At 35.8% G+C, this 13,474-nt stretch overlaps 1 protein-coding gene across 11 annotated transcripts; it reads right to left on the reverse strand.

The window, feature by feature from the left end:
- Window positions 1-476: 476 nt before the first annotated feature.
- On the reverse strand, window positions 477-10,259 carry LOC137026782 (zinc finger protein 91-like). 11 transcript variants are annotated; one of them, XM_067394274.1, is made up of 6 exons: window positions 10,177-10,258; window positions 9,332-9,399; window positions 7,477-7,605; window positions 3,144-6,292; window positions 1,479-1,512; window positions 477-1,340 (listed from the first exon to the last, which is right to left on the reverse strand). In XM_067394274.1, the coding sequence occupies exons 3-4, from the start codon at window positions 7,547-7,549 to the stop codon at window positions 3,555-3,557; spliced, it is 2,811 nt and encodes a 936-aa protein (XP_067250375.1). In that variant the 5' UTR covers window positions 7,550-7,605; window positions 9,332-9,399; window positions 10,177-10,258; the 3' UTR covers window positions 477-1,340; window positions 1,479-1,512; window positions 3,144-3,554. The 11 variants fall into 11 exon arrangements, 9 of the variants coding, with proteins under 9 accessions (XP_067250375.1, XP_067250372.1, XP_067250371.1 ...); XM_067394271.1 differs by lacking the exon at window positions 7,477-7,605 and having other exon boundaries at window positions 477-776; window positions 1,187-1,340; window positions 9,332-9,573; window positions 10,177-10,243; XM_067394270.1 differs by lacking the exon at window positions 7,477-7,605 and having other exon boundaries at window positions 477-776; window positions 898-1,340; window positions 9,332-9,573; window positions 10,177-10,243.
- Window positions 10,260-13,474: the final 3,215 nt, after the last annotated feature.

Here is a 13,474-nt window from a genome sequence, read left to right on the forward strand (position 1 = left end):
AAGATATGAGTGACAGGTGCACTAACACTTCACAGCACCAGTAACTCCACAACCCTACCTAGTGCACAGAGGAGACGCCGGACAGCTGCTCAAAGATCTCACCTTTGGAGAAGACTGATTTTATACTCAAAAAAATGTAAGTATAAACTAATTAAAAACTTAGATTACCCCAGAATGAATTGCTATGCTAGCACACACCAACATTAACCATAAACCAAAACGTAATTATATTACTTTTCATTTTACTTCTTTAGTAAAACAAGCAAAATTTTTATTTTAATAATAATTAATAATTTAATTTTTATAAAAAAAGTTTTATGACGGCTGTGCATGAATACACACTAGACAAATACAGCTGATGTGAATTTACAGTCAAACAATGAATTAATGCATGAAGTAATAAAATGTATAAATTTACTTATAACATAATAAATAAGTAAATTAATAAAATAATGACAAATAAATGCATATACAAGTCAACAAAACAAAGCTTTATTCAAATTTATTGATATAACAATCACATATTTGTAGTCCTGCTGCTATCTCAACACAGCTGTGCCAGTTCTGCAGCTTTATTTTGACCAAGCAGCTGATGAACACCTTCATCCATCATGTCCCTCACTACTGCACTTCTCAATGGGGACATTGTTGATCCAGAGGATGAGGAAGACCATGATGATGGACCCCTGAACCCCACAACCTTGAAGTAAGAGTGAAACCAGATGTGTGGGACAATCTGGCTGCTGCAAACATTCATGTGTTCTCCATCAGCATGACTAAATAAACAGATTAAAACATTTTACAATTCACTCATGTCAGCATTCATTAAAGCTGATTAAAGCTGTTTAAAGTTTACTTTTTCAAGGTACTACTACTATAATATAAATGCATACATACATGTCATACAGTTTCTATTTGGAGGCATAACGGGTTAGTTCACCCAAACATATAAATTCCGTTATTATTAACTCGGCTTCACGCTGCTCAATCTGTTCGTTTTTTTTTTCTTTTTTTTTTTCTCAACACAAAAGGTGATTTTGATCAAGTTTTTCCAGCTGGTTTCTGTTCATACAATATCAGTCAATGGAGCCTGATTTCCAGAAACTTCATGACATTATTTGATGATGCTTTTCAGAAACCAGTCCTTTGGTCTTTGTCTAGATGCTCTTGCTGGCTCTGGACTCACTGAGGATGAATAAATCAAATCAACATCAGGTCAGATGAGACAGTAAGGGCAGGTGGAGTGATGGAGGGTCTCATCCATGGCTCTCCACCATTCCCAGGATCTGCTGTGGCTCTCCATCCTCAGTGTTCACACCAGTCAGAGGACATTTCACATCCTACAAAAATGCACAAACATAATAAAAAAGCAGTCATTTTAACTGCACAATGTCATCTGATTTCTGTATTAGAAGTAACAAAATGATCTTTAAATTTTTGTTTCAGGTTCTTTTTTCTTTTTTGTTCACAAACGTCACCTTTCCTTGTAGGTCCTGCTCCAACACAAAACCTCTGCAGCAAACATACAGACATCAAGAATCAGAAAAGTGCTGTAATAACTCTGTTTGAAATTACATTAATTAAAATAAACTACAACTTAAGATTTAAATAGACTTTGTATTCATTTCTGTCCCTGTAACATCAGACATGATTCAAGTTTCCTCTGAGATTTATGTGCTCAAATCTACATTTAAATGTTGAGGTAGTTGAAGATTTATTTTAACTCACTTTTTATCCAACACAAATGTTCCTTGTTTTATTAACAGTACTAACAGACAAATAGAATAGATAACTTAAGTCTGTCTAGATAAGTGTACATTGTTTACATGAATGAAAATAATGCAAATAAACAAGTGTTGACAACAGTGAATTCTACATAATAGCACACACACATCACTCATAGAACATAATTCATCAATAAGTCATAATACTTAAAGGTGCCCTAGATTATGTTTTTAAAAGATGTAATATAAGTCTAAGGTGTCCCCTGAATGTGTCTGAAGTTTCAGCTCAAAATACCCCATAGATTTTTTTTTTATTAATTTTTTTTAACTGCCTATTTTGGGGCATAATTATAAACTCGCCGATTTTATGCTGCGGCCCCTTTAAATCCCGTGCTCTCCGCCCACAGAGCTCACGCTTGCCTTAAACAGTGCCTTAAAGTTTACACAGCAAATATAACCCTCAAAATGGATATTTACAAAGTGTTCGTCATGCATGCGGCATACATGCATCGGATTATGTGAGTATTGTATACTGTTATATTGTTTACTTCTGATTTTGAATGAGTTTGATAGTGCTCCGTGGCTAACAGCTAGTGCTACACTGTTGGAGAGATTTATAAAGAATGAAGTTGTGTTTATGAATTATACAGACTGCAAGTGTTTAAAAATGAAAATAGCGACGACTCTGGTCTCCGTGAATACAGTAAGAAATTATGGTAACTTTAACCACATTTAACAGTACATTAGCAACATGCTAACGAAACATTTAGAAAGATAATTTACAAATATCACTAAAAATATCATGTTATCATGGATCATGTCAGTTATTATTGCCCCATCTGCCATTTTTCGCTGTTGTTCTTGCTTGCTTACCTAGTCTGATGATTCAGCTGTGTACAGATCCAGACGTTACTGGCTGCCCTTGTCTAATGCCTTTTATAATGTTGGAAACGTAGGCTGGCATATGCAAATATTGGGGGCGTAAACCCCGACTGTTACGTAAAAGTCTGTGTTTTGTTGAGATTCGCCTGTTCTTCTGAGGTCTTTTAAACAAATGAGATATAAGAAGGAGGAAACAATGGAGTTTCACTGTATGTCATTTCCTTGTACTGAACTCTTGTTATTCAACTTTGCCAAGATAAATTAAATTTTTAATTCGAGGGCACGTTTAAAAAAATATTTTCCTATCAGAGGTTAAATAAACATTAAGTAAGCATCTTTAAGATGTATCCTCTTCGGAGAATTAAGTTATGTGTGTTTACTAGAGCTCCCTGTTATTTACATATAATAAACGTGTTTTTACTGTAAAGTCACAACTATAGTGTCCAGCATATTTACACATTCAGCAGTTTACTCTACAGTAGTTCAACAAATGTGACTTTAACAAAAGGAACCGTGTTTTTGGTTTTTAATACTCACTTTTCTCCTCCGTGTTTGATTATGACGTATACTCTCCCGATAAGTCCGACTCTCTATCCATTAGGCCACGACTGCCCGTTTAAGTAGACGCACGGCCGAATCTCACAAGAATTAGTACCCAGGTCATTTTCGCATACTCTTTTGCTTTGGACATCCTTATTTGCTCGCCTACTGCTTTTCCCCTACTAAATAGTAAAGAAGTAGGCCGTTTCGGACGTAGCCACAGAAATGTGTAACATACGTAGGCTGGTAAGGGCTGTGCCTGTAAACCTCACTCCCCTGATCTCAAGAGGTGCTCCAGTGAGTGATGCTAGAGACTGCGGTCTTTAACCTCCTTGTTAGAATGCCAACCTCTCATGCAGACGGCCCAGGTTTGTGTCTCGCTTGTAGCAGTCAGTGCGAACTGGAGGGCTACAAATGCTGTCTTTCCCTGTGTACTTTCAGTCTTTGTAAATATCTGAATCTCATGTCACAGCATATACACTTGTAAGGTTTCTCTCCGGTGTGGATCATCTCATGTCTTTTTACTGATGCTGAAGTAGTAAATCTTTTGTCGCAGTATGAACACTTGTATGGTTTCTCTCCGGTGTGGATCCTCTCATGTTTTTTCAGGCTTCCTGAGTGACAGAATCTCATTTTGCAGTATGAACACTTGTAAGGTTTCTCTCCAGTGTGGCTCATCTCATGTTTTCCCAGATGTTCTGACCGATTGAAACTCTTGTCGCAGTATGAACACTTGTAAGGTTTCCCTCCAGTGTGGATCCTCTCATGTCTTTTCAGATTTTGTGACAGACTGAAAATCTTGTCGCAGTATGAACACTTGTTAAGTGTCTCTGCCTTGTGGATCGTCTCATGCATTTTCAGATTTTCTGATACAAGGAAACTCTTGTCGCAGTGTGAACACTTGTAAGGTTTCTGGTCACATGTGAACAGATTGTCTTTAGAATGAGTACTCATGTGCACCTCGAGACTTCTTTTACTTGCGAAACTCTCTCCACACTGGTCACATGTCAACATTTTCTCTTTAGAATGAGTACTCATGTGCTCCCTGAGACTTCTTTTACGTGCAAAACTTTCTCCACACTGGTCACATGTCAACAGATTCTCTTTAGAATGAGTACTCATGTGATCCCTGAGACTTCTTTTACGTGTGAAACTTTCTCCACACTGGTCACATGTCAACAGATTCTCTTTAGAATGAGTACTCATGTGCTCCCTGAGACTTCTTTTACGTGCAAAACTCTCTCCACACTGGTCACATGTCAACAGGTTCACTTTAGAATGAGTACCCATGTGCTCCCTGAGACTTCTTTCACATGTGAAACTTTCTCCACACTGGTCACATGTCAACATTTTCTCTTTAAAATGAGTACCCATGTGATCCCTGAGACTTCTTTTACGTGAGAAACTTTCTCCACACTGGTCACATGTCAACAGATTCTCTTTAAAATGAGTACCCATGTGCTCCTCGAGACTTCTTTTACTTGCGAAACTCTCTCCACACTGGTCACTTGTCAACATTTTCTCTTTAGAATGAGTACTCATGTGCTCCCTGAGACTTCTCTTACTTGCGAAACTCTCTCCACACTGGTCACATGTCAACAGTTTCTCTTTAGAATGAGTACTCATGTGCTCCCTGAGACTTCTTTTACGTGCAAAACTCTCTCCACACTGGTCACATGTCAACAGATTCTCTTTAGAATGAGTACTCATGTGCTCCTCGAGACTTCTTTTACTTGCGAAACTCTCTCCACACTGGTCACTTGTCAACATTTTCTCTTTAGAATGAGTACTCATGTGCTCCTCGAGACTTCTTTTACTTGCGAAACTCTCTCCACACTGGTCACTTGTCAACATTTTCTCTTTAGAATGAGTACTCATGTGCTCCCTGAGACTTCTTTTACGTGAGAAACTTTCTCCACACTGGTCACATGTCAACAGATTCTCTTTAGAATGAGTACCCATGTGCTCCCTGAGACTTCTCTTACTTGCGAAACTCTCTCCACACTGGTCACATGTCAACAGTTTCTCTTTAGAATGAGTACTCATGTGCTCCTCGAGACTTCTTTTACTTGCAAAACTCTCTCCACACTGGTCACTTGTCAACAGATTCTCTTTAGAATGAGTACTCATGTGCTCCCTGAGACTTCTTTTACGTGAGAAACTTTCTCCACACTGGTCACATGTCAACAGATTCTCTTTAGAATGAGTACCCATGTGCTCCCTGAGACTTCTCTTACTTGCGAAACTCTCTCCACACTGGTCACATGTCAACAGTTTCTCTTTAGAATGAGTACTCATGTGCTCCTCGAGACTTCTTTTACTTGCAAAACTCTCTCCACACTGGTCACTTGTCAACAGATTCTCTTTAGAATGAGTACACATGTGCTCCCTGAGACTTCTTTCACATGTGAAACTTTCTCCACACTGGTCACTTGTCAACAGATTCTCTTTAGAATGAGTACTCATATGCTCCCTGAGACTTCTTTTACGTGCAAAACTCTCTCCACACTGGTCACATGTCAACAGATTCTCTTTAGAATGAGTACTCATGTGCTCCTCGAGACTTCTTTTACTTGCGAAACTCTCTCCACACTGGTCACTTGTCAACATTTTCTCTTTAGAATGAGTACTCATGTGCTCCCTGAGACTTCTTTTACGTGCAAAACTCTCTCCACACTGGTCACATGTCAACAGATTCTCTTTAGAATGAGTACTCATGTGCTCCCTGAGACTTCTTTTATGTGAGAAACTCTCTCCACACTGGTCACATGTCAACAGATTCTCTTTAGAATGAGTACTCATGTGCTCCCTGAGACTTCTTTTATGTGAGAAACTCTCTCCACACTGGTCACTTGTCAACATTTTCTCTTTAGAATGAGTACTCATGTGCTCCCTGAGACTTCTTTTACGTGCAAAACTCTCTCCACACTGGTCACATGTCAACAGATTCTCTTTAGAATGAGTACTCATGTGCTCCCTGAGACTTCTTTTATGTGAGAAACTCTCTCCACACTGAGGGCAGGTGAATGACTTCTTGGCTTCAGTCTTTTCAGTCTGTGAGAAAGTCAAAGATTTTCCTCCAGTGATGAAATGATGTTCCTCCACCTCATTTGATTCTTTCCTTTTCTTTTTCACCTCCATCTGGTCTAAAATAACCCAAATAAGAATTAAGAATAAACACCAACCTCTTTGCTCATCAACATCATCAACATACACAGCAAAGTACACAGAAACACTCGTTACAACTAACATTAAACAAATATATAAAGACATTATGGCTTTTTCGGGTGGTGCTTAAAGGTGCTGTAGAACGTCTTTTTAAAAGATGTAATATAAGTCTAAGGTGTCCCCTGAATGTGTCTGTAAAGTTTCAGCTCAAAATACCCCATAGATTTTTTTTAATTCAGTTTTTTTAACTGCCTATTTTGGGGCATCATTAAATATAAGCCGATTCAGGGTTGCGGCCCCTTTAAATTCTCGTGCTCTCCGTCCACGGAGCTTGCGCTTGCCTTAAACAGCATAAACAAAGTTCACACAGCTAATAAAACCCTCAAAATGGGATCTTTACAAAGTGTTCGTCATGCAACGTCTAATCGCGCAAGTATGGTATTTATTTGGATATTTACATTTGATTCTGAATGAGTTTGAGGCTGTCCTCCGTGGCTAACGGCTAATGCTACACTGTTGGAGAGATTTATAAAGAATGAAGTTGTGTTTATCCATTATACAGACTGCAAGTGTTTAAAAAATGAAAATAACGACAGGCTTGTCTCCATGAATACAGTAAGAAACGATGGTAACTTTAACCATATTTAACAGTAATTAGCAACATGCTAATGAAACATTTAGAAAGACAATTTACAAATATCACTAAAAATATCATGATATCATGGATCATGTCAGTTATTATTGCTCCATCTGCCATTTTTCGCTATTGTTCTTGCTTGCTTACCTAGTCTGATGATTCAGCTGTGCACAGATCCAGACGTTAATACTGGCTGCCCTTGTGTAATGCCTTGAACATGAGCTGGCATATGCAAATATTGGTGGCGTACATATTAATGATGCCGACTTTTATATAACTGTCGGTGTTATGTTGAGATTCGCCTGTTCTTCGGAGGTCTTTTAAACAAATTAGATTTATATAAGGAGGAGGAAACAATGGTGTTTGAGACTCACTGTACGTCATTTCCACGTACTGAACTCTTGTTATTTAACTATGCCAAGGTAAATTCAATTTTTAATTCGAAGGCACCTTTAATAATCTGGTAAACTTTATAACTTTATATCCGTAATTCAACTCCGATGAACTGTAATAAAGTGCTCTCACCTTCATTACTGCTGTATCCAGTATCACTCTGGATACTATATGTTTTGTATTGTCCCTTTGTATTGACATTCATTCACAAAAGCACTCAGGTGTGCAATGATTCGCGCAGACAAACAAATTTCGGTAAAGCTGAAGGAGCAATTTATAAAAAAAAAATAAATAAAATTTAAAAGGTGCCATAGAATGCTTTTTTTTTAAGATGTAATATAAGTCTAAGGTGTCCCCTGAATGTGTCTGTGAAGTTTCAGCTCCCTATAGATTTTTTTTATTCATTTTTTTTAACTGCCTATTTTGGGGCATCATTATAAATGCGTCAATTCAGCTTGCTTCCCCTTTAAATGTTCACGCTCCCCGCCCCCAAGCTCGCGACTCTAGAATACATTGCATAAACAAAGTTCACACAGCTAATATAACCCTCAAAATGGATCTTTACAAAACATTCGTCATGCAGCATATGCAGATATGCAAGTATAGTATTTATTTGGATGTTTACATTTGATTCTGAATGAGTTTGATAGTATGCTTCTTGGCTAACGGCTAATGCTACACTGTTGGAGAGAATTATAAAGAATGAAGTTGTGTTTATGCATTATACAGACTGCAAGTGTTTAAAAATGAAAATAACAATGGCTCTTGTCTCTGTGAATACAGTAATAAACGATGGTAACTTTAACCACATTTACCAGTACATTAGCAACATGCTAACAAAACATTTAGAAAGACAATTTACAAATATCACTAAAAATATCATGTTATCATGGATCGGCGGAAAATGAAAAGTTGCGATTTTCTAGGCTGATATGGCTAGGAACTATACTCTCATTCCAGCGTAGTAATCAAGGAACTTTGCTGCCGTTCCATGGCTGCAGCAGGCGCATGCTTCTCACTAAAGGCTGGAATACACTACACGATTTTCACTACATTGACTATTCTTTCTCATACACTGGGAAAAAAAAAATAAAAATAAATAAATAAAAAAAAATCACTGAAGAATACTAAATGGAGCTCCACCATGATAGAAAAATTGCTTCAGTAAGTAAGTTACTATACTGTTAGCTTTGTCTTGAGAGAGTTAGCAAACCACATTCTGTGGTAAATCCGGATTCATTCATTATTAAATATGTTAATATTCATCACTATCCATTATACATTTACGCTTTATCCTGGATATGTAGCTGGATTAAAATGTCAGAAGCTGCGAATTATTTATTATATTACATTAAATGTACACAGCGACTGATAATTGATTATTTTAAAAGGTAACAACTTGGATAATCATACAACTACACAATTTACCTTTAACTCCTGTTGTAATCTATACTGACTGTGTCTACCCACCCCTGTCTATCTCCAAACCATAGACTGTAAAAAATATGGAAGTAGTGTCCGTGACGTCACCCATAGAGTTCTGAACAGCAGTTTTGACGCGTAAATGAGGCCGCGGCCATCTTAGCTGCACATGACCGCACGTCACTCGCGGATAACTGAAAATGGGCAAAGAGGCGGGACGAAGTTGGAGCCCATGCGACTTGATGTTGAAACCACGCTCGCCCTAGCTATCTATCTTAGATTATATCTAAAATATTAATAAAGATAGCAATATCATTAGAAAGTACTAAATGATTACTGTCAATTACTGTGATTTTTTTACGATAACGTTATAGATGCTCCAACACCAATAGGCTAATTCATTTGTGTGGGGTGTGCAAATAACACAAATCAAATGGGATCGGGGGCGCGAACAGGACAATATGAAGCAGAAAAGTTTTAAACGATTTAAAAAGTAAAATATACAAATACAAAAACCAATACTTAAAATTAAATTGTTTAAAACTACTAATACAAAAGAGCTTACCCTTTCCTTCAGCGAACAGTGGTAGTTGACCGTTAGGATTCAAATGATGCGCATGCGCAGAGCTTCGACTTTCCAGTGAAAAAATAGAAAAAGCGTTATGATTTTGAAGAAAAAAAAGGATCAGCGATACATGCTTATGAGTCAACCTCATTCCAATCTTGAATATGCTTTATTTTCCGATCATTTTTTCAGACTTAATCGTGTCTAGCAGCCGTCGGAGATTACGTCATCACCAAAAGCGGCTGAAATGTATAACGTTATTTATTTATTTTATTGAACAGTATCATACAAACTCGTAATTAAATCTCCATTTGTCTATCTGTGTATATGCCAATGCTTAGATATGTTCATGTGTATAAAATAAACAACAGCATATTAATACAATAAGTTTAGTATGTTCACTTATTCTTTTCTATATTTCAATACAGGTCAGAATAAGTATGTTTCAATTTTACATAAATAAGTGTTACACTTAATGACAATTGGTCGTTATTTCACCCACATTTTGACGTATCATTCCCCAAAACGTATTTGAAAAATTAAAAGTAGACACTTTACTTGCATTTAATGTGTTTTCTATGTAGCCTAAAAAATCACTTTTGTAATTTTTTTGATGCGGACATCTAAATGTCTAAATATCTAAATGTCTTTGACCCATAACAATATACAGTATATAAAAAGTTTATTCTGAGACATGTGGTCAGACGTGATGCACGTGTTAAAACCTTACAACATGTGGAAACATTTTCACGTCCTCTTCATTTTAGTAACGTGTTTTCCACATTTTGTAGCACATGTAGTGACATGTTGTCCACATTATAGGAAAATAGTAATTTTTTACTCACCTCAGATGATCATCTTTTGCGCGATCAGATCATAGAGGATCAGATCAGACCCCGGACAGTAGTTTTCTTCTTTTGCTTTCTTCTTTTACTTTTGTGGCAACTTATGGTGTATTGACACCACCTAGTGGACTGGAGCGGGAAAACACACTGCTTTTCCACAGTGTAGACAGAAATACAGGCGTCAAAGATCTTTAAAATATATAAAAGCTATTTATTTATTTATTTATTTATAAAGTGCTTGATTCTGTCTCATCTCCTAATCAGTGGAAGAAATTAAGCTTTATTTACTGTAGGTGCAACGAAGAGATCAGTTTCGAACTGTTCCAACACTTCTCCCATGCTTCATGTAGAATAAAACAACAGAACTGTACAAAAGTACTTCTTATTTCTCCATGTTTAAAACGTTTTCTATGAGGCGTGTCCATAGATTTAGCTCTGCACCTGATTGTAAAAGTATTATATCTCACCCTTGTAAGATAGTGCACCTTTTTTATTTCTTGTAACATATTATTAATGCCTTTAGTTATAAAAAAAAATACGAATGAAAAAAGATACAATCAAAAACAGTAGGCCTTGCCAAACTGGAAAAAATTAGACATTTGTTAAGGGGCTCCCAAGAAAAAAGTTTTAAGACCTGGGACCCCTTTTTTGAATATGTTGGGTAGTTAAAGGTTTTTTTTTATTTATTTTTATTTGGAATATATATATATATATATATATATATATATATATATATATATATATATATATATATATATAATTATTATGTGGTCTGTCCTTGTTTATTTTTGTTGATTCTTGGTGTTTTGGTCTTTGTATTATTATTATTATATATATATATATATATATATATATATATATATATATATATATATATGTGTGTGTGTGTGTGTGTGTGTGTGTGTGTGTGTGTGTTAAGGAAAAAAAAACAAAAAAAAAACAGTAGGCCTAATATTGAAAAAAGTTATTACAGACAAATTTTTCAGTATCATTACTCCAGTCTTCAGTGTCACATGATCCTTCAGAAATCATTCTAATATGATGATTTGAAAATAAGAATTGCACATATGGTATGGAAAATGTAAATTTAAATACAGTAATCAGTAATGCATTGCTATATTTAAATTTACATTTTCCATACCATATGTGCAATGTTTGGAGCGAAATGATCATTTAAATTCAATACTATAATTAACATTTGCTATTTCCTACTAGTTTTAACATATAATTAAACATATTTCAACACTTTATGTGTTGCAAAATTAAAATGAAAATATTATATATGTTTAACAAGTTCAAGCAGAAATTGTAGCAAAATTACCATTTAAATGTTATTTTTCTAATTGCATTTACACTCACATGTTAAGACACTCGCGATTGCATTTTCATTAAATGTCCAGCAATAAATGTAGCAAAATTCTATGTGGATTTGAAAATGCATTCCGAGCCAATCACGTCCCCGCCCTGTCAATCATTGTATCAAGGCGGGGCCAGGTGTTGGAAACATGGCGGCAGCAGAGCTATGAAGAGTAGGGGATAAACTGGCAGATGAAGTAGAGCAAGAACAGAGAAATGACAATGTTACTGTAGATTATGCCCGTACATCAGGGATGGAACCAGTACTTCATTAGAAGCATAGATATTTATGGTTAGAACACCTCGCAGAGAATGAGAGTAACAGATATAACTGTGGTTTTATGAGTTCTGGATGACCATCAGACCATCAGTGCTTCACACTGGATATTATCTCTTGTTGCAAATGCATAGGTCGAGTTTAATACCAAGTCCCTCGTGACCAGGATCACTTAGGGTGCTCCCCTATTTAACCCTGTGACTTCCTGCGATCGTTCCTACAGAATCTTCTCAGTCTAACAGAAAGTTCTGGTGGTCATTCAGAACTCATAGAACCACAGTTACATACATAAATCTCGTTCTATTTCATTCTTCCTGACTGCTAGAGGCAGTGCTTCACACTGGATGACTTATAACAACAAGGTCACAAGGACATCCCGCTTACCCTTAACCCTTTGATGCACAACATGGGTCAAAAATGACCCGGCTGAGTTTTTATTTTCTATATCTTTGCAAGAAATTATTTTAATCATTCAGTATTCCAGGTATTCCTCAATTAACTTGTTTTTGATCATCACAAATCCTCATTTTAATTTTTTCTTTCTTACTTTTTTAATAAAAATCATTTTTGTATCACTACCCTTCTAATGCGCAACATGGGTCAAAAATGACCTGTATTCATTTCCTATGTAATTTCAATCATGGTTGAGTGTTTCTTTGCTGAATCTTTAAAAGAAATGTATTTTATCATTCATTTATTCCAGGTATTCCTTAAATATCTTATTTTTGATTGACAAAAATCATTATGTTCATTTTTTCTTTCTTACTTTATAAACAAACACAGTTTTTGTCTGTCTACATCAATTTTACACACATGGGTCAAAAATGACCCGTATTCATTTCCTATGTAATTTCAGTCATGACTGAGTGTTTCTTCGCTGAATCTTTGAAAGAAATTTATTTTATCATTTATTTATTCCAGGTATTCCTTAAATATCTTGTTTTTGATTTTCTACAAATAATTATGTTTATTTTTCTTTCTTACTTTATAAACAAACAGTTTCTACATCAATTTTACACACATGGGTCAAAAATGACCCATATAGAAATCTTTAAGATTTGCAAATTTTTGCAAGTAGGAACATATTTATTGCAGACAACTGTTCATCTGCCACACATTTTACATCTTAACAAGGCTACTTTTGTATATTTGATGGATGTAAGTCTTATTATATTTAATATATTAGGCTATATATTTCATAATTTTTAATTTGTGAGGGTCAGCATACAGATTTTTGTAACTTTTTATAATTTCCGCCGGATTTCTGTAACTGTGTATGTGCAACCCTGCACATACACATTTAAATTGCGTTTGACTGTTCGCAAAGTACACTTTCAGCTTTTTTTACAGTGATGTCATCATCCACCTCAGTTCTGTTGAGGACCAGCCATTAACACTCTAGATAAAGAAATTCAAAATCACTGTTGATCAATACACTTATTATATATTTTCACTGTTGGACAGAAACCTTGTTCAAAACTGTTACTTTTCAGGAACACTGATAGATGTAAAAGGTGACCAGTAGCATTGGTTTATGACAAAAAATACAAATTATGAAATATAATATACAGCCTATTATATGAAATATAATATGCCTTTCATCCATCAAATATACAAAAGCAGCCATGTTGAGACATGAAATGTGTGGCGGATGAACAGTTGTCT

Source organism: Chanodichthys erythropterus, chromosome 9 (genome assembly GCF_024489055.1).
Source record: "Chanodichthys erythropterus isolate Z2021 chromosome 9, ASM2448905v1, whole genome shotgun sequence".
Classification (NCBI taxonomy): domain Eukaryota; kingdom Metazoa; phylum Chordata; class Actinopteri; order Cypriniformes; family Xenocyprididae; genus Chanodichthys; species Chanodichthys erythropterus.